We start from the raw sequence: 23,659 nt of genomic DNA, 5'->3' as shown, positions 1-23,659 counted from the left end.
ACTGGAATGACAGGTGACATTTGACGTGGCAAAATGCTTACGCCTCTCAGCTCTGAGAGGCCACAAACTGTGCCTTGTCTCCAAATACTTATTCTCCCATAAATGAGAGGGAGTACAGTTTATTTCTCTCCCAAATTAGAGATTAAATGACACACAGTGGAACCAATGGCAGATTCCAATTCCAGTTATACTGGTGTAGACAGTGTAAATAAATCTCTATTTTTCCACTAATGTTAGGCTGCAGTTTAATCAATACAGCCAAGAAGCTGGGTTTTTCATTTTATTATTATTAGGTAAGGGGAAAGGGAGAAAAATATAATAAAGAAATAGACGCAGTTTGTCCCTTTTCTAACCTTTGATGGGAGACAAATTCTGTTTTGCTTGGCTCAAATATAACTGGTTTCTGCCTTTCATTCTCCAGGGAAACATAAAATCATCAGGCAAAGTAACACCAAGCAGTGAAGAGACAAATTCTGGAACAGCACAGGACTCAGAAGCAAATAAACACAAAATATACACTATCACAGAAAAAATGGCTATCAATTTGCACATATTCTGTTTGCAAAGCTAATTACACTAGTGCATTGTTTGGATGTTTCCTATCACAAAAATGCAATAACGAACCACTAAAATCCTTTCTCTGGTTTCCTGCTATCATAATCCAACCATTCTTTTCCCCCTCATCTTTAAGAGTGCAGGATGTGAGTAAGCACTTATGAATGCAATTCTGCTCATTTTCTGACAGGTAAGAAGGGCTGATCAAACAAAAGCTCCTTTAAAAGCTTGTGCACACTAGTTTAGAATCACTCATAAACTCATACTTTCCAAGCCAGAAAGTTATTTCTACAAGCCAACATGTTCAAGCACTTAGGCAATTTACCTTCCAAGCTGACCTGACGGTGCCAGGAATATGTGCTTCCCCTTTCATTTGACTGCTCATAAAATGTTAGCCCACAGCAGGCTGAGCTGCTGTGCCAAAACTTCAAGGATTAGGGTTTATATAGGAAACATCCCAGCAATTAGAAAGAAAGCACCTCTAATATGTTTTGTTAAAGAAATGCTACATGGAAAAAAAAAGTCTCATTTGTATAGAAATATTGCCAATTGTTACTATTTATTACCAAATTGTGTTGTTAAAGCAGCAACTAGTTTGCCAAGGACACATGACTAAAAACAGAATTGCAATTAAAACACCTAGAAAAGTCAGTATCTTGAATTAATGACCATATTTTTTTTTCTTCTTTTCCCACATATCATAAACTAACAGTGACAGGGTCCCAAAGTGACAGATTTCAGATATCCTGCATGAGGCACACAGGACAGCAAAAACATGTTATGTACATGGCAGGAATGGAGTGTCTGTGAGACCCTTCAAACCTGCTTCCAAAATTATTTGCAGAGGAACAGTCTGTGTGTCCTGTAAGACTCAATGACCAATTGTCCAGGAAATGTCAAGTGTCACTGCTCTCAGAAAGCAATATACTTGATGCACTGACAAGGGTGTAAACAGGAGGACAAGACAAGTGATTGTTTCCCTTATTTGGCATTTTTGAAGCCACACCTGGGGTATTGTGTCTGGCTGGGGTCCCCCAGTACAAGAGTGGTATTAACAAATTGGACAGAGCAGACAAGAGGGCTGCTGCAGCTGAAGGCCTGTTCCCTGCAGGGAAAACGTAAGAGAACTGCTTTTGTTTAGCCAGGAGAAAGGGAATGGACAGAGTGGACCCCAACAGTTTCCCATTCTTCAGAGGAATACCGAGTGGCCAGGGACAGACTCTCCTCAGAGGCATGCAGCAGTGGGTACTCAGCAATCAGCAGTCACAAGTCACAGCAAGGGAAATTCCAGCTGAGCACAAAGGAACAGCAAGTTCAGGAGCATAACAAACACTGCAACTCAGCCCCAGAGAGATGGTGGAATCTCCACTCCTGCAAATCCAACATTTACCTGAACAATTCCCTGAGCAATCAGATCTGAGAAGCAACTAAAGTCAGGTGATCTCCAGAGCTCTCTTCTGTTTTTTTTCAAAGATGGCCAAAATAAAAAGGGAAATAATTGTCTTGGTGGACTAGGCTTGGGCTTTGGGTTACAGGGGGGAGAGGAAGGAGGAGAGGAGAAATGAACAGTGTCAGGAAAATGCCCACCTGAAACCTTTATGCTCCATCATGAAAATACTAATGGCAAGACAGGCCACAGCGACAGGATCTGCAGCTCAGCACATGGACTCACATAAATTAAAGTGATCACAATCTGGGGAACTTAAAGGAAGAAATTGATGAAGCACCTTAAAATGGTTTACAGAATCATAGAAGGGATGAGGCTGGAAGGGACCTTTGGAAGTCATCTGGTCCAGTCTACCTGCTCAGGCAGGGCCACCTAGGAGCTGGTTTCCCAGGACTCATGCATCTCAGGGTGACAGGCCTTTGAAGTATGGACATGCCCCCGTGCCCAGTGAAGGTGCAGCCATGGCAGAGTACCTAACAGCAGGGAAATGCATCCCCACAGAGGTGAAATCAGCTTGATAAGTGAAGAGATTGCATTGCCTGAGAGCTCTGGTTATGCCATGAGGGGCGGCAGACATGGCTGCATGGAAGCTGTGCATGTGTGTATAGAGAACCAGACCTACAGTGCAGATGAAAGGAGTGCTCTGGCATCCTTCAGCCACGAGGAAACGAGAGAATTAAATCCTTGCAAGCTTCCGAGAGATGGCCCACAGAAGGACTAAAGGCAAAGAGGAGAATAATGCTTCATTTGAGCTGTACACCATAGCTTGCACTACATGGCAGCTAACCCAGTCCAGTTGCAAATTACAAAAGCTGTAGGTGCTGCAGCACCTTTCACCCTACAGGGCCAAGCGTCAGGAGTGGATTTATTTGTGTTGAGGAGACAGAGTTATTTTCATCAGATTTTCTTGGATGGTTTGTTTACCATCTACAAGGAATCCCTGTCTAGAGAAAGACTACAAGGCAGGAACAGGCAGGGAAGATTAGACATGTCAGTGCTCTGTGCTCGCTTTGAATCAGACAAGCCAAAGGATCCCATGGGGTGGTTTTGTTAATGCCAATATGCATGATTTTTAAAATTCCATTTATTTTTATTAATCATAGGATCATTTAGCTTGGGAAAAACCTTTAACAAGCTACTAGCACCAGTAGGAAAAACAAGAACTCCTGAGTTCCTGTTTTAAGATCCAGGACTGTCCACTTCATTATTTTTTCAAAAATTTTTTAGATTTAGGTTTTTCCTCAAAACAGCTGAGTTTGGTTTGTGATTCAAACCAGACGTAAATATTTTGTAAAAGAGTTTGTAATTTGATATGGATGGGCTTCAGTTACTTTGGAGCAAGCTGATTGCCACTGAGGTACAAAGTAACAGGGACAGGAGGGTCTGATCTTCACTCCACTGAAACACATGGTGAAGAGCTAAGTGCCTTGCTTCTTTTTCTCCTGTGTTACACACAGGCATCAGTGCAGTGGGGTGCAGTGACTGGAACCCCTGGATGTACACAGGTGGTAACAAGGATGTATCTTTCAATTTATTTGAAATGTTTTTGTTTATGGAAGTGTTCTAGATTAAACCCTTATTTTAACTCCTGCAGTATTTTACTTTGGTCTGTTTCAGCAGTATTACATGGCTAGAATTAACCTCTGTGCTTGGAGGCTTTGCTTATGCAGTGGTTATCTTTGATTCAACTGCATATTTACAACATATCTCCCAGAACTTCTTTTTCTCAAATGTTTTTGAAAACAAAATGGTTTTGAGAGGTGGGTTGTTTGTTTTTTGCTCTCCTAATTTTTTTTTGTTCCTCTAAGTCTATCAGCAGATATGTCTTGTAGATTTGTATCAAGAAAATAAAAGTCCTAAAATAATTTTTAAAAAAGGGGTGGAGGGGCCTTTCCTTTACAATTCTTCTACCTGTCTATGACACTAAAGTACTCTGGAGTGAATTAAGAGAAAGCAAAGAGGAATGAATTAAACATCTGCAATGCAATTATGTCCAGTCACATAACAAGCTCAGCTCGGGATCTGAACTGAAAAACTACTTATGGCTTTAATCTTGACACAAAACAGCCATTAGTAAATGCCAAAAGCACTAACTGATAAAGTCATGCACACAAGTTTCATGCTGTAAGCAATGTGCTATGAGTAGTGAACTTTTAATATAAAATTAAATTTTCTTTTGATGGTTAGGTCTGCCAATAATCACCAGAAATTGATCATATTCCACAAAATATCCAAGTATTTTGTATCTGCCATTACACTGCCACCACTGTAGCAGCCAGCATTGTTTTCTGCTCTCTTTCCCTGTAAGAAAACCTTTGGGGTACATGCTTTCCTGCTGTTCTCACAACATAGGATTGAATTCCCAAATACATTTGTCTTTTCCTGTAAGACTAGGTGATATGGGCCTGAAAAGTAGAAAGCAGCTTTTCTGGTCAATACTAAGAGATTGCCAGAAGAACCTCATGACTGCAGCCATTGCAAGAACAATGTGCGCATGAAGCTTCAAGGGTGAGCACCCAAGCTGCCAAAGTCACAAACTGCATGACATTTGGAGAACAATCCTCAATTCCAATTAGTACTCTCTGCACAAGACAATTAGAACCTAAGGCCTCTAGAGAGCACAGCTGGACTGATGTTACTGGGACATTTACAGGACAATTTGTGAAAAGTTTTTTTTTATATATTCATTACTAATATAACAATAAACCAATAGTTCACTGCACTAGTTCACAGTTGTAGAATAAGAATTAAGAAAAGAAGTCAGTCCCTATCACTAGAAAAAGAAATAATTACTATTAAGTTCACCAAACTCTAGTTAATAAGGTTCAAATCCTGAGAGAACAGAGTAGACTTCTGAAAATGAAAGAACAGAAAGGAAAAAAAAAAGGAGGGCTTGAGGAAGGGTAGATGAAGGAATGTCATCCTGGATATGGTATGGCTCCACTTTAACTGTGAACAAGGATTTTTGGTCCTGAGGGGATAGATCCCTAGCAGAGTACCTTCTATTCAGTCACTTTAAGAACAAAAGCCCAGATAATCAAATCACAGAGGCAAGCCAGAGGGAGGCAAAAATGTGCATTCACAGAGACAACTAAATGGCTCAGACATCAAGCACTGTCCTCCTTCCACCCTCCCCCCTAAAGACAAACTCAAGCTGAACATAACCTCAAGAACCACTGCAGTGCTAAATTAGGAATCAAACCAGACCCTGCTTGAGGAGCTCAGATATCTGGGGGGAGCAGACCAATATTAAACCCACCTGATTCATTGTCTGTCTTTTTGCTGTTGTATCTGACCAGGACTTCAGAAATCAACACTTAAAATATTCGTGCAAGCACAAGATTAGACAGAAAAAACACTTGCTGTTAATACTGGAATTTTTTTCAAGGACAGAGTCAGCTTCTATGCCTAGCTGTTAGCAACTATGACAGGAAAAGCCTTCCAGATGACTATGAGCTGCTGATTCAGAAGTTTGCCTTAGAAGGAAGAAAACTCTCAGGCATGGTTAGAGTCTGCTCCTGGGAGAAAACACCAATTCAGTCTGGGTTTCAAGTACCCATAAAGTGCTTAAAATGAAGCACCATCAGGAATCTGGAAGAATTACATTGGACTAGCACTCCCCACTCATTCCACTGTAACTCTTCTCATTTTCTCTCTCCCTAAGGAAATTACAGCAGTTGATATAAATAAATGACGATCTAATCTGCTTCTGTAGTCTAGTAACAGTAGCATTAGCATTGCATTTTGCAGAGTACTACCACTCTAGGGAATTTATTTTTTGTTCATAGCACTGCCAGTTTGAAAGCTTTTAAAATCCCACAAGCTACATTTCCTCAGTGCTACTAAATATGGATTATTTCAATAAAATGTTATCTAAATTGCATCTTATTTTAGTCTCCAACATCCACACTTTCTGCTCCCATAAAATGTCGTATTGCTTATGACCTATATCAGATTTTCGAGCTTTTGGCCCTAGATAAAGGACTAACAGACATGGATAATTTTTTCAAGTCTCTTGAATGGCCCTACTAATGTAGGGGAGAACAAGAAGAATATAGGAGCCTGTCTTAAATGCACAAATCAAAAAGCACTATCACCAAATAATTATATATATGCATGCACAAACAACAGATAAAGGCACAGAAATTATAACCATTTTAAAAGCAAGTACTGCTAAGTTACTAGCAGGAAAATGTTTGTCAGATTTCAATTTCATGCTGCTGTTTACAGCTTTGAAAGAGATTAAACTTCTTAAATCTCAATTCCCACTCACTTGGGCATGTCTGCCCTTTCTTCAGAGGGGCCAATGAAACTTGGTGCAGACAAGACAAGAGCAGACAGAATTTTTCTCAGGGTTTTAGTGAGCTGTCCCTTGGCTTCCTCAAGTAGTGCAAAACCCACGTGCTGGGAGAGAAGCACAGAGGCATCCAAGTTTGAAACAGGCTGGTGCTTTGCATATATCCTTTAAGAGACAGGATGCACAGACCCTTTATTTTACCTGTAACATAGCACAATTAATTGGTGGGGTGAATACTTTTGGTTCTTTTCCTAAGATAACAAATAAAGAATCTGGTTTGGGGCAGTCTGCTAGGCTCAAGTCTTAATTCCTCAAGACTCACACATCACTTCTGTGGTGGAATATACACTGATAAGCATTGAGGAAAACACAGTTTGACATGAAGCATCACTGAAGTCTGAAAAACATTGTCCAAAATAGACTGGAATTCACAGCAATCAGCTGTGGAAAAGGAATCTATTTACATGAAGATTATAAAAACTGTATTTATCCAAGGAGGAAAGGGTGTATTTATCCAAGGAGGAAAGTTTTCCTAAGTAAACAGGGCTTGTGCCATTTTGTTCTTTGTGACAGCTCTCTGTCTCCAAGAACTTCTAAGCCCAACAGCCAATTTCAAATTTAATAAAGAAGCTGAAGATTCTGGAATTATGGATTGTACAGAAATATTCTTTTACAAGAGGGCAGCTGTGACACAGACAGGAGAGAGATACCTTGTAAGTAGCCACTGAAAACTAAGCAGTACCATAGATACATCCCACTAACTAAACATCAGGAAACCCCAAAGGGTTTAGCCCAACAAAATCCCAGAGTGAACATGACAATCTGCTTCTCATGGAGCTACTTCAAGGGGGATAAGCAAGCTATAAACAAAAAGAAGCAAAGCATAGGAAAGCTGCCCTCATAGACACTGTATACCTGTGTGTGATTTTTATGTGTGTATATATAAATGTATGTGCAAAAAAACCACAACCATGAACACCAGTCTTGTTATATGTTACATTTTGTATGAGAGGTACTTGACAGAACACAACGAAAATTTTTTTAGAGCCGATTCTAAACCTTTTGTGGTGTCAAGACTGCTCTACACATCTTATGAAAAAAAAAAAGCTTCCCCTGCTATTTTTCCATTTTAAAAAATGACTGATAATTTACAATTCGATCCTAGTTTCATGTTGTCTGCATTTTCTGTAGGTAGAAAACCCACAGGTTTACTTTCCATTCATTTTTATTGTTAGATTATCTACTAGCCAGATAGGAAACAAGGTAGGGACACAACTATGGAGGAAGAAAAAACACTTTCCTATTCCAAAAGAATCAAGAAACAAATAAGCAAGGAAACAACAAGGCAAAACAATTAAGGACAACAGTCAATTAGTCAAGTATTTCCAGGCTGGTACCTTTATGCTGATGAATCTAGGTGTTGATAAATCTAGGTTTTTAGTATAGAATTCCCACTGAGTACAGCTTGAAAGACTGCTGCAATCATCACTGGCTGACTTCCCCAGCAGGTCTGTTCCCACCCACATGTCTTCTGCCAACACTGGAACCCCTAACAGCAGTGGTCTGATTCAGCAGCTGCAGCAGTAAAACCTCATACAAATTGTCATGAGTCATTCAATATAGCATTGCCATTTCTGTATTTCAGCCAGATCCTGTAGGGTCAGATGGGTGCCAGCACGGCCCAGGGGAAGCACAGGATGTCCCCTGAAGGGCACACTGCCTTGTTGGTGCCTCAAACTGCAGCCCCAGCCAGAGTGGCTGCCTCCTTGTGGCAGCTCTCATTGTCACCAACTGGAGATCCTTCTCTCCACAGCAGTTAACCAGGAGATGACAAAACAATGAGCAGTCACCTGTGCAAGCCACTAACCTCTTATTCCCTTCTTTCAAAGGGAAAACCTAAAGTAAGAGGAGACATAACTGTGAAAACTCTCTCTGAGATGTGTTTTGGAGAACTTACAGTTAAGAAAATAATTTGCCTACAAAGTATCTACACACACAACCTTTTATCTTCTATTTGATAATAAATTCTGAGGCACAATTATAGTTTTTTGGGGTTTTTTTTCCTATATTTAACGATTTCAAAGAAGGCTCACAACACTGTGAAAACAGACATCTTTTTTCACACCAGCCAGGACAGCCTGTACTCTTTACATACTAGCCTGTACTCCTTGAGACTGCTTTTCAAGAGGCTGAAACTGGCACAAAAAAGAGCTTAAAAGTTTTCCATCTCAGCCTGAGAACCAAACAGGTGAGTCCAAAAGGCTTTTTAACAACAGAAGCTTTGTTCCTCAGTAAGAAGCATGCCTATCTCATGAACTGGAAAAAGTAAAGCAGTGAGACACAGCAGACTGGAGAAATACAAATTGCTTCTAGTACATAAATTTCAAAGCCAAAAGTTTGCATTCTCACTTCCAAAATCCCTACTCTTAGAAGCAGCCAACTCTGTGTGGGACACTTTCAAATGCTTACAGAAGCATCATTGAGAATAATCCATCAACATTTTTACAGCTGCCTTTTTGTAATGCAGAAAGGCCATAACAGGAATTTTATTAATGAACAAAAGCAACTTAAAAATCCTTACTGAGGATTTCTATGGCAGGGAAAACACTTCTATTACATTACAAAGAAATCAACACATTTATCTGAGCATATGAGAAGTGCTGCTAACTACAGATTGCCCATAATGTACTATGAGGAACACAAAGTCTGCAAAATTAAAAGTCTCCTGAGTCTTGAGTTCTACTCCACCAGAATTTAATTTCAGTATGGGTCCTTTTGGGTTTATGTATTGCTGTGCAGATGTTGAAAATCCTCCCCCAAGGGCTTGTAGGAACTCAGAAAAGGGAGACAGGAAATGGGGCTGGCAGGATGCACCAGGAATGGGGGAAGAGGCAATCAGAACAAGAATGGTTAAAGAAGACTCATAGCTCCTGCTGTTGAGACCTTGACTCCAAAGAGGCATTTTCAGTATAACCCTCCCAATGTCAATCACCAAAAATAAGGGGGGAAAATGAATAAGCAATTCCACTGCTAGATAAATCTCATACATGGACTTTATATGTATGTATTATGGATATAGGTAGAATTTAAACTGCTATTTAGATAAATCAAAAACCAAAATACAGTGTCATCAATAATTCTTGGAAGAAACCAAATTTAAGATAGAGTAAGATACCAATTTTCTTTTAATCCAAGCACAGCAACATATTTGCACACTGAATGCTTTTCATATATTAAGAAATGCTGACTGCAATAAGCTACTATTCATTAGGAAGTCTTCTGTGCACAGGAAATTTAAAATGTATTATCTAAAAGAATAATTCCCTTTCTTCTTGCTAGTTCTTAAACCTAGACATTGATAAGCATTACTTCCTGTGATAAATGACCTTCAAATTAGATGACACAAAGAACACTGCTGAAGAAAAGTTCTCTTTCTTTATAAAGGCAATATACAACCATACAAGACCCCCAGCATGTATACGGCTAACCTTCTTTTCGGAAGAGTTACATTCATGAAATAATTCTGTCCTGCAAAAAGCTGGCTTGTCCCTAACCAGGGCTATTCAGAACACAAATTTCAGCATAATGAGGGTTGTAACTTTATAGGGAGTTGGAGCAGCCTTGCAGTACCGTGAGCAGTGCATTCCTGAAACTCTCCTATACCAGTGTAATGTCAACAGAAAAGGCTGAGTGGTGATGTAATGTCTGAGGGCATGCCAGAGTCAAGACGCTTTTTGTTTGATTCACAGGGTACAAGTTATTTCTCCCCACCCCCGCCTTTTTAAAACAGGCAATACGCAGTTGATTTTACAGCCACAAGCCTTATACAGCCTCACATTATCTACACAGGGAGAAACAGGAATGAACTGATAGCATTCATCATTGTGACACAGGCAACAATTCTTGAGCAAGAAAACCTTTTGGACTATTTGAGTTTGGAGAGTGATAGTGTTTTGTGGTTTCTTTCTGGGCCTTTTTTTTGCTGTTGCCCATCACTATAGCCCTGAGGCTCCTACACTTAAATACACATTTGGTTGGGTACCCAAAGTCCTGCAATACTTTCTGTATCCTCAGATATAAGCTATTTTCTATACCAGTCTAGCAACCAAAAATCCTTAGTATTTAATCAATATTTCCCAAATTCTAATGCTGACAAGAATAATAGAAACTCACCCAGCACTGTGACATGACCAGAGAGTCTCACACATTTAATATTTGCATATAATTAAACACTGGCGCATACTAAAGTCAGTGGGACTTGAGTGTATAAATAAACTGTTTTTAAAATTGTGGACCTAGATGCCCAGAAGAACGGGTAAATTATGTTCTCACACAAATCTCTATAGCCAACAAAGGCAGTGGGAAGCTGAGAATCATGCTGGATCCATCCAGCCTACCTTACCCTTACTCTCTTTCACAGCTGTATGATTGAAGTGAGCTCCTGGATAATGCAAACACCACATCTTTTTGAACCTGTTTATGCCTCAACATCAGAGCTCCTCCTCAAAAAGTAGAAAAATTGGTGTCATGTGAATAGGTCATTATACCAATGACAAGGACAAAAGAAAAAATTCTGAGAGGAGCACACAAAGGTAAGTTTAAATGGGTGCAAATAAAATATCAGCTAAACAATGCCTCTCAAGCTTTGGTAGTTGCAAGAAAAAAAAAAGCATGATGTGGCATTTCTAGGAAAATTGCTCATGTGTGTATATATATAAATATATGTATACAGACACACAGACACTGCTCATGGACTTTGAAATCAGGCTCAGAAGGACTAGGGCTTTTGGAGGCAAACAATAGTTTGCAAGGCCACAAAGTGAAAAAAAAAGCTGTTCATCCTCTAAGATCCCCATCACTTAGCTTGTGCTGCAACCCACAATACCTGCAAGAACTCAAAATCACATAAGCATTTCAGAACGTATTCTTAAAAAAAGAAGAAAACAAAACAAAAACATTGTACTTAACAAGTGAGTCTTTCAGCATTTGGTACCTTAAAGCATTAATGATATACCATTCTTTGCTAAGATGTTTCAATCTACTTGCATCTCAGATGCTCCAGTAAAAGGAGGTGGTATACAGATCACTGCACACCTGATGGTAGCAGACTTCCCTCTCGAGTGACACATCAGGAGCTCTGGCTCCAAGTCCTTTTGAGTACCTATCACAATCTGTGAGCCCCCCCAAAAAAACAATACTGAGAAAATATTAGAAAGTCTAACCTCCATCAACAGACAAACCAATCAAACTGTTCCCCAACTAGTAGTCTGTGTTTTGTTTCTGCAAAGAAATTTCATCATTTTAATACACATACCTTGTCAAAGTAAGAACACTTCTGGTCATTTTGAGAACTTAAGCATTTGGCTTCTTAAGATATAAAGGCAATCTCCAAGAGAACTCTTAAGTTGTGTGCTAGCAGCTCAGAATCTGCTCATTTCTGCCACATCAGAATGCAACCCATTTGGAACAGGATGTTATTTACCTTTACCGTAGATTTTCACCACTGCATTAAAACAAATTTCCAAAGGCAACCCAAAACCAGCAGTTATAGGGTTTTAAACCCTGATGGCCATAATTTACAAGAGAACTTCCTGTGAGCAAACCCTTTGCTATGTACAAACTTGAGAGGAAGATTAGCAAAGGCTACAGTTCTGTGAGGAGCTGAGTGTTACAGAGCTGAAAGGCCATTTCTCCATCTCCCATCTATCTTCTGATCCCTATATCACATCCAAATGCTTGTCAGAACTCTGAGTGTCAGTACAAGTCATTAACCCAGGAAAATAAGTAAATGCTGCCGCCAAGTAAAGAAGTGGTATCAGTGAAAGGTCTTGCATTACCTCTGCTGGACAAGGCCTCCCCCTCTCAGCAGTTCACTTTTTTCCCAATGCAATTGCATTCTAAACAGTGATGAGTTCAGGATAATCCTTTCTTATCAGAATTAAAATATAGTATAGAAATGCAACTTTATGAGACGAATTACCTGTGCAGACAACACATAATAGTTTTTCAACACAGGAGACTCCATTTTTAATTTACTGTGCTCTATAAGAAAGGTACAACCTAACTATTTAAGAAAGCTTAAAGGAGAAAAAATATCAAGTTGGCAGTTTAATAAAGATGAAAAGAAGAATCGAAGACAGACAAAATCAGAGGTTCAATGTGAAAAAATTGCTAAAGAAGCCTTCCTATCACAAGTGCCACTCACAATTGGAAAGCAACTTGCTTACCCACAAGTCCCTTCAAATGAGCCTTAGCCCACACAAAATTTTGATCCTGAGGAAATACAAGCAAGGTATTCTGTAAAGTTTACTTTGCATGGATCTCAAATGAGAGACACTCTTTATAAATGCTAAGAACAGCAATATTAAAAGGGTGAGGCAACAGGAGCCAGATTAAATTGGATACAGAACTATTAGTTCTTTTGATGAATTCTGATTCACAGGGGTGAAGACTTGCATATATTATACAAAAGCATACTCATTGTACAGAAAGGTGAAACTCAAAAAAATTATTATTTTGTTCACCTTGTCTATCTTCCAATAGGTTCCAACTCTAATCTTCTTTTCTAGATATACCTGCAACTGCAATTGGGTTCCCTGTAAAAGGCAGTCCCTATGAAGGCTATCCCTAGTGTTGACAGTCTTAGCCACTGAATTTGAACATTACTGGGCAGTTTCACACAGAGCTGGAGCATGTGTTGGCATTTTCTGACCTCATTATCATTTTTCCTTCCAGTTAGAAGATGGGTATGAGCTTGTGTCTAAATGTCAAATTCCACATCTCTCTAACATTCCACAGAAAATTTCATCTTCTCTATTAGCTTCATATAGTTTTACGAGAGACTATAATAGTCCTTTGCTGATTTCCAACTCATTAGCAGCATTACCTGCTGCTATTTATCTGAACAGAAGGTCTGTCAAACCACAAGAATATTAAGTTTTTTTAAAATGTAGGCTCCTGAAGTATCACATCAGCCTGATACAGAACAGACATACTCCTCTTAAAATAACACCATACCCATCAGAAAAATGCCTTAGAAAGCAGAGCAGCATATACTAAGACTTTTCTCTACATCTTTAGTAACAATTGAGAAGCCAAATTATGTGTCAGAGTGTACACAATTTAGGCTCTACACTGAGTTCCAGAGGAGAAAAGTGTGTTATCTTTAGGCTGACTAAATAATAGAACACAAATTGTCAGTGGTTTTCTTCTTAACCAACACATGTGTTTTTCCAATGCTTTAAAGTAAGCCACTCAATTGTTTTAAATGAGTTTCATTATCACATTTTCACACTCTTGTCAAAAAATATTCAGAACTAAGGAACACTGCTCAAATTCAGTGACATGAATGTATTTCCTTCTTGCAATCTGAAAGAAGCTCAACTCTGCCTCCTGCAGCAGCAGCAACAGAATTAGTGATCAAGTTCTGACTGCAGGAATTTTGCTGATGACAGTTAAGAAATTTTCAGATCATAGTTTGATACTATCATAACTTGAAAATACATATTTTGTCCTTTAACAGTGCTTGTGATTATTAAATACAGCTGTCCAAAGACAATATCTGGCTCTAGAATCATAAGAACTTCTGTTAGCCACTTTATGTGTGACCTATTTCTCTGTGATCAGTAGTAGGGACAGAGCCCTGCCTCAGTGAAGTAACGGACTATTCCTTCCTAACCACCTGTCATCATCACTTACAGATCAGTGACTACAACTACAAAATCCTATTCTACCTGATGTAGTAGTCAAGTATTAAATGAGAAATATTATAATTTCAAATAAGAATTAATAACTCTATAAATACACAATATTTACATTTTGTGGGATTGCCTCTACACCACTCTGTAACAAAACTGAAATGCAAGGAAGATCCTTCCATATCATATGTAGATGAGTAGATAACATTGTATTAATTGGACCTAAAAAAACAGCAAATATTTTCTTCTGCATGTCATCTTCCAAGTAAGTATTAGATCACATCAAACAACAGGTAAAACTTCTCCTGTGTTCTGGTATGTTTTCCTTCTTTCAGAGCCCGCATTGCAAAACAGTTCTGAATAAGCCCGTACGTGTCCTGCTTCCTGCGTTATCTGCTGAATCACAAAGAAGCCACCCTCACAACGGCGTTCCCAAACAGTGATGGAAACTCTGGAGACTCAGGGCAGCATTGCTCATTACCTGATCCTGATCACTGCTGGATTTCTCCCAGCTGATTTATGGCCTGGAAAGGCTCAGGGATGGCCTTGGACAGCCCACACCTCAAAGGATGAGAAGAGGCTTTAGGTTTTTTCTCAATCTTCAGTGTTTATTAATTGTTTACCTAAAAGATTTTCTCTCGGCCCGACAGAGGTCTGCACAGCAGCCAGCCATGAGCACACTGAGAGCCCCCGGGGCGGTCACCTATCTTTATACTCGAAGTTACGTATACAATATTTACCTTTTTCCTCCAATACCTGTCACCCTTATTGATCAGTGCACTTCTAGTAATAACCAATCCCAAAGTGCCAACATCACCACAGAAGATGGAGGCCAAGAAGAAGAAGGACAAGACATGCCCCAATTCCTCCATCTTACTTCTCTAAACCCCCCTGTACAGAAATCCTAAACCCTGTGTTTTACACTCTAATTAACTTATCCCTTCACCATTTACCCAGTGAAATCCTCCCATCCTCATACAGGTGTCATCTCCCTTGTAGGATCAAAGTCCAGCCACCAGACGTTGTGGTGTGCTGTAATGTCCCATTTTGGCCTTCCAGGTCATTTCCCCAGCTGTGCCTGTGCCTCTCTCCCTTCCCCCTTGCCCCCATGCTGAGTGAGTCCTGTCAATCAGGCTGAACATTCCAGCAAGGCGTCGGTGTGGTTGGTCAAGTTCAAAGGATGCCCCTGTGCCCAGAGGTCATTGGCCTGTCTGGGTGTCATCTTCCCCCGAGACCCTGCCCCTCTCACCTGGTTGGTGCTCACCTGTACCTCCCCTCCCCCTGGCCCTGAGCTTAAAAAGGTGATCAGACCATGCGGCCGGGTTCTGTTGGAACAGTTGCTCACGTTCAGACCTCTGTAACCATGGAATAAACCTCTGGACGTTAAACCCTCCAGCAGAATCCTCTCCTTTTTCTCTTCACCATCACTTGAAGCCATTCCTCCTGAGGTAAACAGGGTTCCTAACAAGCCTGGACTTGTTCAGTGCCCAGCTGCAATCTCCAGCAAGCCAAGGTATCTCTGGGGTGATACACCGCAGTTGCTGCCTTTGGCCCAGCAGCGAGGGTCAGACTGGCCCAGGCACTACCTAACTCGTAATATTGGGAGCCTTTTCCACCAGACACTTCTGCCAACATTCCAGGACTCCCACACCCCCCAAGGGTGGTCTCGGTCACTCTGCACTTCAGTCCTGAGGCGCTGAGATCCCACACATGGCTCATTACCTGATCCCGATCACCTGCAAAGCAGCAGCTCTTCATGGTGCAGGAGTTGAAGTAGCCCTGGTTGTCGAACTGGAAGACGGGCAGGCGGCAGTGGATGTCGTAGAGCACGGGGGGCAGGCGCCGCCGCAGCGCCAGCAGCTGCGTGCCGTTGCTGTTGAAGCGGACGCTCATGGCGCTCTGAAGGGAAAGGTTCCCGCCGTAGCGGAGCAGGGAGCTGGGAAAACACAGGTGGGACTCAGTGAGATGGGCTGCACGTACCAACTCAGCTACTTAGAGACACAACTCTCTTTAATCTTCCTCAGGCTTTTCAAACAAACAAGCCCAGGAAACTATAATCTTACTTAGTTTCTTCTTTCAATTGCTGAAAAATCTTAATTTGAAACCTGAATGACAAGCTATCAAAATGCTATGTTTGTAAAGTCTTCAGAAGAGAAAAGTTAAAGACTGTGAGTAGTTTTGTTAATAAAAAATACATTAGCAAAGTTGGACAGAGCACTTTGCCTTAAAAAGGCTGTCCTTTTACTTTTGTTAGCTGGTTCTTGAACCAAGCAGTCTTTCACCCTTGCTCTGGCACCAGATGACATTTTCTCCAAATGTAGACAGGCTGGCCATTCTCTCTCTCCTGCTTCTATTTATATCTCTACAGGGCATCAGAGGATGTTTAAACTCCACAATCAGTTCCAGATGTCTTAAATAAAAGGACATCTTACTAACATGTTATTGCAAGAAATGCTAAAATAAGTTACTTAGCTAATCTTGAACTAGCTTCATCTAAAAATATTGCCAAGTAGGCAAGACAATTATGTTATCACATGACATTATTACCTAAAACTCTCATGTGGCAGGATTAGCTGGTTTCCTTGTCCCATATAAGGCTGTATATTCACAGCTGGAGTATTTGTATCCATTCTTATTCACATACACAAAACAAAACCAAAGGTTCACAAATTCCAGACTGTCTTTAAAAAAAACAACAAATATGGAATTTGTTCCATAAAGCAACCTAAAGTTAATTAAAGCACACCTTAAATACAACTTGTACAGATTTTCTGTTCTTTTCAAGGACTACATTCAATCTGTGTACGTGAAATGATTGTAAATATGGAAAGTGAGCCAAAGATGGAAGACATTTTATCTCTTTTTTTGTTCAGTGATCACTTCCCAAACAGGACTAGAGCTCAATTTTTTTGTTAACACTTCTGTTTTGAGCAATAGCCATCAAATCTTGTCGAGAGCTGTGACCTTTATGTCCCTTCTGGACCAGAAAAAGCATGCCAGCTCAGAATTAGTAAGTTCTAGAGGGAAGCTTATTCATAGATTTTAATGCATAACACCTTTTGATATAGGCCTTTGCCCCAACAACTGTGAAGAATGAGTCACTCCACATGGATGGGAAGCCACATTCCATGCAGGTCAAAACATGCATCATTGCCTGAGATACAGTGAAGTTAAAAAACCATTGTTCCTAAGCCAGAGTTAAACAAAACCAACACAAAATATAAGATTCTGCATAATGAATGCCCTAGAAATATGCTGCTCTCTCACACACACACTCTTTGTGGCACCATGGCTTTGACTGCTCAGTGCACAAAGGCACCAGAAGTCACATTTTAAGAACTAGTAAGTTCTTAAGGCTGGGCACCAAAGCTTCACAACACTTTTATCAGCGTGAACAGTCCTGGTGTCTCATGTTCTCCTCCTCCAAGACAAAGTTGCCAAGCTTTTATTAATCATGTTCAAGGTATTTAATTAAAACCAGAGAGAATTTAATACTAGAAATTGTAAGCTTAGAGACAAGGATTTAGGATTCCTCTCATCAGCCCTTTTTTCTGTTAATTGAGATCAATAAAGTACTCACCTCAAAATACTCAGGCATTAAAAATCAAAACAAAACTAAATATCATATGCGTTTTGGTTATTTTTGCCTCCTCTTTTCTCATAGGTCTTAGCAAGCCATTTCTTTTTCTATGGAATTTTCCACTTTCTTCAAAAAGGACAAATAAGTAAGCTACAACATTGTAAATCCCCCCAAACCCCAACCCAACCAAGAATTTAACACAAAAAACAGGCAGAAGAAACAATTCCAGATTTTTTTTTGCTAAGAAAAGTTAATTTTTAATAAAAAATATATGAGTTGTCCAACATGAATAAGAAGGTCATAACAAATATGCACCAACCAGACTTAATGTTTAGGTGCAAACACTGCTGCATTGAGATTAAGCTTCTCCCCTCATTACCAGTTCTCCCCCTTAATCCAAATCACAGCCCAGAACTCTCTCCTGTCTGCACATGAGTGAGCCTACCAGATGCCCCATCCTTTCAAGTCTTCAAGCAAAGTTTCCATCATTGCTAGTATTATGCCCTGCCTGAGATCATTTGAGATTATATTTTATAGCAATAGGAGTGCAATATTAAACTGGCTTCCCTTCTGCTTACAGATGTTTCATTAAGCTCCTACAGCAGTCAAAGGTACCAAAGCAAAACTTGGAGTTGAATTCTGTATTGTGCTGCAGTAACTTCAGAGTGACAAAGCTCCAAAAGAATGTTTTACTTCAGAGATTAAAGGAAGCAAGAGACTAGAACTTCAGAAAAAAATATCCATACGTGAAAAGTCCAGAATTACAGAGCTGCACAGTTAATACTTCTCAAAAGAGCCACAGTTCTGCCTGCCTCAGACCCTCATGCCACACAATTCAGCCACACATGTGATGGATATACAGTTCCTGCTGCAGTGTTTTTAAACATTTGGCTCAAACAAAAGAAAGAAAACCAAAAAATGAAACCCCCTCACTAACAAAAGCAGTGAGCTAGTTTGGCTGATACAAAAAGAAATACTAAAATAGCTGCTTGCCATTCATTTATAGTGTAAGAGCAATGACTTTCCCCATTTGCCCTAATTCTGGCCCCAAAAGCCTGACACTATAGCTCCAAGTTCAGCACTTTGTGCTACTAATCACAAGACAGCAGTTTTCTGTTTTCCCCACCTTGCTTCCTCTCTGCCTCTTTGAAAGGACTTATTAAATTAACTGCACAGTGTTTTCCTTTAAGAAACTGAAAAGAGGCAGCAAGCAGTCAGGTGGGGATGAGGTGAACAAACTGACACGAACCCCCACCAAACATCCACTTCCTGATCCAAACAGAGGAAAAATATTTGCTCACTCACTCTCCTCCTAGAACAGAACATCTGAGATATGTTCACAAACAAGAGGGGGGGATATGTGTGTGGAGGAGTGCAGCTCATGGCTCTATCTTGGTGGCAAAGCTGCTCACCTAGTTCTAAACAGAGGACATTTAAAGGATTTGAGAAATCTCTCTTTCTCTGCCTCATACTGCAGGCAGTGCACATGGCAGCAGTACTGAGAACTGAGGAGCTCTAAGACTTCAGGAACTTGCATCATGAAATTTTGGTGATTTTAGAACAACCATGATGATTTTAGGAAAAAAATAATAATTGCCCAAGGTGTCTTCTAGATTATCCATCTCCATCAAAAGTGCAGGAAAAAAAGCAGTCAGCCCTCTCCAAGAAAGAAGCCAGCAGAATTTTTTACAATACTAATACTCATTAGTACTAAAGAGAATGTCTGAATCAAGGAGCTCTAAAAACCTTCAAATTAATCAGAATGAGAGCTTTTGAACTTTTTTTGGAGAGCGGGAAGGGGAGAGGAAGAGAAGCGCTGTGTTTCAGCATGTTCCAATGACTATATGCACCAGGGTGTTGTGCTCTACTTTTAGTCAGTGTTACTTTTGGATTTTTTCACAGAGGATTATGTGGGGCAGGGTGGACATGTTTGGATACGTTGCTCATGTTAGAACTGCCACTTCCTGCATGCACTAACAAAGGAGTTTCAGAGGCAACACCTTGTTGCAGTTACTAAAAGTTTACTGATGCAGCACTCCAGAAACAATACTCTCATCTTGAAGACACAGACCACGACAGCTAGTGAGAAATCTGAAGGCAATACTAAAAGGACACTTCTGAACAAGATGAATGCTCTTTCTGCCAGAGGCATTATTTTTATGAATCCAAAGCCAGACTACTCAGATTTGCTCTGCTTCCAAATTTGGCTCACCCAGACAGCTGTGGAATGCTGATGTTGCCTACCAGCTCTGGAAGCAATATAGAGAGACACATGCACTTCTGAGTTTCTTAAAAAGTCATATTGTATGATTAAGAGAAATATTTAGTCCACAGATGGAACACTGCAATCCAAACACACATGCTGGAGCTGGAGGGAGGCTGAGGAGGGAGAATGGACGATTCTATGCAATATGGTCATTTCCGTAGCTGGATATGCAGCACGCAGGCAGCAGGCAAGGGCTGACTAAACACAGCTGAGCCAAACAATGGAAGGCTTTGAATCCACCAGCAGCACCACTAATGTAAATAATTTGGTTAACTGGCAGTTAGTGGAGCAAGGGAAGGAGCAGTATCACTGAATTGCAGTACAGACACTGTCCTTGGGACAAGAGTGTCCTTTAAGAAAAGAAACTAATTAAGCAAGGGAAAAGTGGTGGTATCATAAACAGCAGTGAGTGAGACTAAGTTAATGAAAGAATGACCTTAAAAGGAAAGAATGAGTTGAATGCTCGTAACTAATACACACCATTGCATACAACTGTGTTTGTCAGCAATTCTGTAACCACAAAATTGAGAAACTTCTAACTGTGCAAAAAAATAACTGGAATGAAACTTGGCAGACAGAATTTTGGCCTGGAAAACAGCAGAAAAGTTTGGGGGTTTATTTGCAAGAAAATTTTTGTGTGTTTAAAAGGACACAATTCATATAGAGTCTGAAGCAAACATTTAAGAGCCAAATAACAGAAAAGTCAGCACAATCTTGAGCACAGTCTGCTCAGCAATCACACAGACCTTTTTAAAGTAGATTATAAGTCTCAGAAATCTCAAGATAGATACAATTTATCTGCTTCTCAAAGAAACTAAGTGTACATTTCATTATAAGTATTCTAAGTGTTAACAAATGTGAAGGAAGTCAATCCCTGTCTAAAGGTATACAAGCCATACTCAAGATTTTATTATTTTTCAGAAACAAGCTAACTTTTCTAAATTCTATCATCACTACTGATTATCTTACTACCTTCACAAGAACTGTCTCCAATAATCCCTACCAGGAGTAAGGGGTATTTGCTCAGATATTAAACAATAACCAATAAAATAAAGGCTGTGTATTATTAGCAAAACTAATATCTTTGCTTTTCTTCAAAAAGAAAGTACAATTAAAATTAACTCCATCCACAAAGATAAGAAAAATACAGAATTCAGGGTGTTCAAAATTGTGACATTTCTTTGCTGTTTACTGTTAAAGTCAGAAACATATAAACTATGTTCAAAATGGAATCTCCCCATCATTAATGAACTTTCCTGCATGGCAAACTCAAAGGTCAATACTCCAAACCACGAGGGCAATATTTTAATTTTTTAAATAACTGAGATTCTTATCTGATAACAGACTTCAGAAACTGGAGCCTTAAAAACATCAAACATCGCCATTTATGTACCCAGAGCAACCCAACAGTGTAACAGCAAAGGCTTGCCTAGTTTGGCCCTTATGACCTAACTGCTTCACTGAATGAAAATGTTGCTACATCAGTGATCTCAGGCAGCTCTTCAGAAAGCATTGTGATTCCCTGCATTCTGCCTTTATTCACAGGAAAATAGCTCAAGAATTTCAGTATTCTGAGGAAGATGGCAAGGGCAGAGTAAAGTATACTAAATTCTCCTCCTTATCTGTATGACTTTTATCCTTTCAGGATTTAAGATTACATCTGCCATTGCAAAGAGTTAGCAGTAGCAAAAGACAACGAGTGGAAAAAAAAATATCCCATTTGTTTGAATGCTTCACATCCTCCTCCAGCCCTTGCCAAGGTTTGTTTAAGTCTCATTACAGATCTGTTCACGTTCTCCTGCCCTAGGTTTGCCCTCACCACAGATCTGTGGGTCACCAGGCACAAGCGTGTCCTATTCTCATGTAGGCTAGAATCATGTAGGTGTTACTGTAATGTAACCAATAAATGAGATCTAGTAAGCAGACAATTAGTTTTTCAGGGAAAAACCACCAAAAACCTAATCAAACAACAATAACATTTAGCTTGATTAAAAAAAAACCTTGAGAATACAATGTAAAAAGCAACTGCCCAACAACAACAAACTAGATGAAACACCTGATCTTTTCCATCCTTTTCTAATCCCTAAATTCTCTGATCAGAGTCCATTATGCAGCCTGTTCAGAAATAGCACCTTGTAGGATGGAGTACAGACTGTGACAGGGAACACTGCTCAGCTAAATCCAGCAAAACACAAACCAGCAGGTTCCATCAGATAACCAGATAGAGAAGATACAAATACAGTCAGACATGGCATGGGAAGATGACCTTTAGGCCAAAAAAAGGAGCAGGATGTGTTCCCAAAACCAAGCATTCACCAAAGTCTTTACAACACAAAGAACATGGATATCAGAGAATGTTACCTTCAAAAAATAATCTGAGTGTAGAATTTGGCAATTCCTCCTGAAGAATGAAGCCATTTTCATACCTTATGCAAAATCAGTCATGTGTCAATACTGCAGTCTTACAATAGATTTTTTTCCTGCACATTTCTGTGCTACAATTGTTGTCTTGCATTAGGAAAGCTTATGAGTAACATCAGCCACAGATTTGTTCTCTTATTCAATAAAATATATATACACACAATCCCCTCCCTGCTTTCCTCTAGTGTAGCTGCAAGAATTTTTAATTTACAAAAACTACACAAGTAGATATTAAAGAAAATAACAGCAAGAAGAAAGTAGGCCTTTCTTTTGACAGGAAGAGTGGCAAGATCCTAAATGCTCCTGCAGAGGAAGAGTCCAGTCTTGAACTAGTAAAGCTTTTGCCTCTAGTAGATGAAAGATAAATATAAACTTTTACCTAAAGGTAAGTGAATATAACTGCAAGCATACATTTGGACTCATCAGGTTGGTTCTACGACAATTTCCCCTGGACTGATGTTTCAAAGACTAATTCTCTTCTCTTACAGTAGGGTTAAACAAATTTTTCATATGTTCTCCTAGTAAACGCACTAAGAGGCTCTCGCCTTTGATTTCAGCCAACAATATTTTTTTTCCTTTCTCCTTTTTTTCCTTTTTAGACCAAAAAAAATTTCTCTTTTAATTCCTTCCATATTAAATTGAGGGATAGATGTGATTAGGGCAAGATTTACAATGATTACTGCCTAAAGAAAGCCCTCTACAAAAACCCATTCAATCTGAGGTTCTTTTGAGCAACAGATTATACTTTCAAAATTTGCATTACAAGGACAATACTTTGCACTTTAAATTCTTGCTTTAAAAAGACCTGGGTGCTAAAGTATTTCAAAGCTAACAAAAAGATTAAGCACCATGAGGCTTTTGAAGTAGGCAGTTTTCCCTTTTCTTGGTACAGGAAAAAGTGAGGGCAAGAAAGGTCAAGCAACAGACCTAACCAACACTCTGAAACAAAACCAGGTTTTCTGACTTGCTGTTTACAGTTACATAGTGTTGAATATCTAAAACCTGAATAGCAGAGCAAAGGGACAGTATTGAGTTTAAGTGCCTGCCAGAACCAAGAGCGTTAATGTGAGGATGCTGATAGGTGTGAGAAAGTTTCATCTTCAAATCAGAAAATCCCAGTGCATATGATGGAGAACAATCAAGACACCGAACAGAAGAATGACCACAGCCCTATCTGAGAACAACAAAGAATTAAAAGCTGAGCTACTAAGAACACTCTTTTCTATTATACAATTTGAACCTCAGTTCTCCACAATTCAGTTGTGTCTGATCAACAAATCCAGGGATCCTCGAGGAAAGCTAAAAATCTTTCTAAATACACTCCACTCCAGGAAGGACACCAGACTAAACACAGAGAAAGCTAAGCTAAACCCTCTATCCCAAGAGGGCTGACAAG

At 39.7% G+C, this 23,659-nt stretch overlaps 1 protein-coding gene and 1 long non-coding RNA gene across 3 annotated transcripts in view; one reads left to right on the top strand and one right to left on the bottom strand.

Moving 5' to 3' along the window:
* Positions 1-14,564, top strand: part of LOC134419676 (uncharacterized) — a 37,148-nt gene extending 22,584 nt beyond the window's left edge. Inside the window, exon 3 of the long non-coding RNA XR_010028101.1 lies at positions 14,332-14,564. This is a non-coding gene — a long non-coding RNA (uncharacterized LOC134419676). The remainder of the gene's footprint in view (positions 1-14,331) is intronic.
* The window catches only part of DCAF5 (DDB1 and CUL4 associated factor 5), a 68,150-nt gene that overhangs the window by 18,276 nt on the left and 26,215 nt on the right, over positions 1-23,659 (bottom strand). For both annotated transcript variants that reach the window (XM_063159276.1, XM_063159277.1), the window contains exon 6: positions 15,719-15,932. In XM_063159276.1, the coding sequence (XP_063015346.1) occupies positions 15,719-15,932 (214 nt within the window). The remainder of the gene's footprint in view (positions 1-15,718; positions 15,933-23,659) is intronic.

Source organism: Melospiza melodia, chromosome 6, assembly GCF_035770615.1.
Source record: "Melospiza melodia melodia isolate bMelMel2 chromosome 6, bMelMel2.pri, whole genome shotgun sequence".
Taxonomy (NCBI): Eukaryota; Metazoa; Chordata; class Aves; order Passeriformes; family Passerellidae; genus Melospiza; species Melospiza melodia.
This window is presented reverse-complemented; position numbering and strand designations above follow the sequence as displayed.